General features: G+C 34.9%; 1 protein-coding gene across 4 annotated transcripts in view; it reads right to left on the reverse strand.

Annotated features, from left to right (window-relative positions):
• Positions 1-4467, reverse strand: part of LOC144433821 (uncharacterized) — a 36270-nt gene that overhangs the window by 5160 nt on the left and 26643 nt on the right. For 2 of the 4 annotated variants that reach the window (XM_078122191.1, XM_078122194.1), the window contains exons 1-4: positions 4027-4200; positions 3060-3473; positions 1868-1976; positions 45-194 (exon numbers count right to left, since the gene is read on the reverse strand). In XM_078122191.1, coding sequence (XP_077978317.1) covers positions 45-194; positions 1868-1976; positions 3060-3439 — 639 coding nt within the window. In that variant the 5' untranslated portion in view covers positions 3440-3473; positions 4027-4200. Of the gene's footprint in view, positions 1-44; positions 195-1867; positions 1977-3059; positions 3474-4026; positions 4201-4467 lie in introns of those variants that run through there. The other 2 variants (XM_078122193.1, XM_078122192.1) reach the window with 1 other exon arrangement.

The raw sequence follows: 4467 nt of genomic DNA on the forward strand, positions 1-4467 counted from the left end.
AATATCAAATAAGCATGAGATATATCTCAACAACCAATACTTACTGCTTCCCCTATGTCTTTCCTCAGCTCAGGATGTTGAGGAATAAACAGTTCATCTTCCAAATAAGTCCACATTTTAGGTTTTCCTTCATGTGCATGTTCGGCAAATAATTTCAATGGAACAGCTAAGCTCTCAGCTTTTGTAAGCTTACCCTGTGGACAGGATTGATAGACATTTTAATGTACTTTATACATTTGTATAACAAAATGCACCTCTAAGGTGTGTGTACTCACAGCGGCCATTAATTATCTGATGTCACTCTCCAACACAGTAGTGCCATACCCACAGACTACCAATTCTTGTCATGGGGCTACCATAACTTGTAGCTGGTAGCCCACTCAGGCTACCACTGATTATGTGATGAAGATGGAAAATTTATGGACATGAAAGTATTTTAATAACACATATTTCCAATACAGGAAATCTGTTTTCAGTTCAGGAATATGGGACTAAAGATCACAATACTTGGGCTACCAATTTCTGAAATTGGTAACCCACTAGGACTACTAAAGAAAAAAATTAAATTCAAGCCCTGTAGTAGTAGCCCAGTAGTGTACACATAGAGACGTGGATATTGGTGACAGAACTTCAACTGTTGTGGTAGACCTCAGACCACCAAATAATTGAGGATAGGCTTGTAAAAAGTAGAAATTCAACGTACATATACTTCATATTGAACTGAAAGATTTCAGTTGCAAATTGTAAGTCGAGTTAACTTTGTGAATTGCAGTTGAAAGCTCTCAGTGTGGTTGTATCAAAACAAAGCCAGTGAAGAGTAACCTTCAATGTACTGTAATCATTACCCCTGATTCCATAGTGTGTCACATCACCTGTGTATCAGATCACTCGAACCAGTAGAAATCAACTAATTCAAATTTAGTTTCATCATTCAAGCAAAGAAAGTTTGTTGACAATTGGGTGCTAGTGCTAACAAATATTGAAATGCATGGTTCAAAGTATTTAGTAAATTTGTAGCACTGACATTGCTGAATGATGTGTGTTTTGGTAATTTTTTAACTTCTCATTGATACAGTGATAGAGGAACTGTAGTGTAGGTGTGTTGATGGTTTATGCAAGAATGTGTGTTAATATGTATGAGGCTGGAAATAGCACAAGGTAAGATCACAGATAGGTGTACATGTAGATTGCAAGATTCATTGCTGTGGTCACTAAGCTGTTAATCACTTGCTAAAAGCAATAATTATGTGTAGCAAGTTTTGGAATAAAGGGACACCCAGGATGATAAAGTTTTCAGTTGAGATCAAAGACAATTGAATGAGTCCAGCCTTTACAAAAATGTGTAGACATTATCATAAAAGTACATCGAAGTGTATACTGTTCAGTATATACAGTACATACTAGTATGTCAGCAATGAAGTGCTACTGGTGTATAATCCCCTATGGAGGCTTGTTTTCTTTGTGTCCTTATACACTTACAAACACTGTAATTGAGTTTGTAAAGCATATATTATTGTTTTTCAAACGGTTTCAGGATACAAGAAATGTCTAACTCACAAAAAAACCCTGTGAAACTACATGTATAAAGGGACATAATTAGAAAGATAGACTTAAGTTTGTATTTGTATTTGTGTAGCTTGTCTTTGTTTTTATTCACCCTTTTCAAGGGTTTTGTGTATATTGTATTTATTATTCTGTACAGCTGTGGGCGGTAAACTATTCTTTGGACTAATAAATGAATATTACGAGAATGAAGAACAAAATAGCAGTCATGATTATGTGTTTGATGTAAAAGATATTGTCATAATATGGTTGCAGTGGAAGACAGTACAGTGTTAACTGTGATGTATACATTATACAGTCCTACCTCCACACCCTTCATGGCTACCCTTACATCGCCATAGTTCTTCGCAAAAAATTCTTTTGTCCAGTTGAAAGCTGGCCATGTTGGAACAACATCAGTGACGAGTACTGGCCTGTAAAATCAGTTACATAGTAATATTTGTGATAAGATGACAGAGTATCAAGAATGTGAGAATTCACAAAATTTATCATGAAAAGACACAAGAATAGTTTTTCATTGCCATGGCAATATACCAATAATACCTATTATGTATGGTATACTAATTTGACTGAATAGTGACCTCTGACCTTTCCCAATCATTCTTTAGTGGCACACCCAAGTTGTTGATCACAATAACCCATTATAAGTTTACAAGGTGGCAGTCCTAGGAAAGTATATATATAACAAGGAATACTTAATTTTTAAACTAAATATATTTCAAGTAGGTATACAACCAGGAATATAGATTAATTGATTATACATCCTCATAGCTAGCATACAGTATGTCACGTACAGTCTTTGTCTTTTTGCTCAATTTTCAAAATGATAACTGTCTCAGTTGGTTTGTTCATTTCATCCGACCTTAGACTGCTACATGTAGACTATGGCCACTTCAATCTTTAATATTAAAATCAACAAACAAAAGACAATAGAAATGTACACATGGTTTACCATTCATTGTCTAACATGTTGATCCATGGATATGTACGTGTCAGACTTTATGAATATTCACCATAGTGAATAGTCTTTGCAAGTTATCACTAGTGTAATGATCAGTAGTTAGGACACAGACATGGAAGTGTTGCAGCCTTGTCTGTGGTTTAATAGGATGAGTAATTAAAATGCACTTGATTGTGACGTCATCCCTAATTGCAATCTACATTCATGACTAGCTCAAAATGTTCATCGTCGCAAACCATGGCCTGTTTTACGGCAACGTTCTTAACGAGCCTCCCACTGCTCATGGATGCATTCATATTTCGAAATGTAGTGGTAGAAATAATAACTGGTTTGCGAGAATGAAAATGTTATACACTACCTGCAAGTCATATACTAATTTGATTATGCTATACAATACTATGTCTTAGTATTACTGACATCATGAACATTTGCAAGGATACATTCACAACTTTTTTGTTTTTTATGCAATAAAATGCAAGCCATACTATAAATACACACACTACATAATTACATAGATGTAACGTACAATTCTTACCATTTTGCATCATACACATCTAGGTATTCCTGCAAACTTAAGTTATGCCTTCTATCAATGTGTTGCAGTGAGTAAGTCACACCATAATAATCTAACTTATCGGCTAAACTTTCATCCAGTTCTATGACAACGGTGGTTTTGTTCATAGATGTCTGTTCTTCATCCCGATTTGTGTCTTGTTCCAGTACCTTCCATACAACACCTCCAGCTAACACAATACATGTAAATAGCGTCAGAGTAACCCGTGACTGATTACTCTTCGCTGACATTCCATGATCTACATCTTTTAGCTGAGATGTGCTATCCTTTGGCTTGTTACTGTGTTCTTTGACTATGTTGGTTTTCTTCGGTTGTGTTTTATTTCTCTGTTTTGAACCCATGACATATATTACACGTGTATGTTGTTAAATCCACCTGTCAGAAGAAATTTTAAGAAAAGTACATTCATATAAATTTTCAGGCTGAGTAAAATTTCAGAAAACATGCATGGTATTGAACAAATATGTAAAAAAAAAAAAAAGAAAAAAAAAAAGGTTCATATTAATGATGATGCATCATCGTCATCATCATCAACATTATAATCAAAATGGAGTTCACAGATGATAAAAAATTGCACAAATTACATTTTAATTATCACCACTTCACACTGCTAAGATGTCTCTACATTTACTTGGTGCAAAACTATATATAATATATTCATAAATACTACGATATGAATAAATGGATCATAAAATTGTATGAATATGGATGTCTCAGACAGTTGTCATAGTGATGATGTTAGTTGAATTCTCAGCTAATTACATGTATTAAGTTATATTGTCGACGACACATTAGTAAATTGATTGCTTCCTAAGTAGTTAGTAGGCAAATTCATGGATCTATTATTAGATCCATTGCAAATTACAATGTACTATGGAACTCAGGAATGACAACACTGAGCCATATCCGGCCTGTGTAATGTACTCACAGAACTTGAGATATTGTTCACACAATCGTCCTAAGAAGCGCTGTTACATTCACCGTGGCTTGAACACTAACATCGCATACATGTACTGAATAGTACTTGATCTAGTTTATAGAGTCTGATCTGGTGAACGACTCGGCTTTTCTTCAAACAACATGTAACACACCAGTGCGTTCATCGCTCGCGCTCGATAACAATCCCGTGACCTATGACCGTGCATATAATTTATGCAAGTCAAAGGTCAACTTGTTAAACGCAAGTAATGTTATAAACGGAGCAGGATATTTGTGCTGTCTCTTGGTTGATGCACTCAAGGAATAATTTGAGCCTTTTAAATAATAGCACGTCTTGTCATTGTTGAATTGTTTTAACTCGAGGAAAACAAGGTATCATATTTATAGTTTTGATTATCGCTTTACAATTACACCCGGAAGTTTGCAGAAG

Source organism: Glandiceps talaboti, chromosome 4, assembly GCF_964340395.1.
Source record: "Glandiceps talaboti chromosome 4, keGlaTala1.1, whole genome shotgun sequence".
NCBI classification, from domain to species: Eukaryota; Metazoa; Hemichordata; class Enteropneusta; family Spengelidae; genus Glandiceps; species Glandiceps talaboti.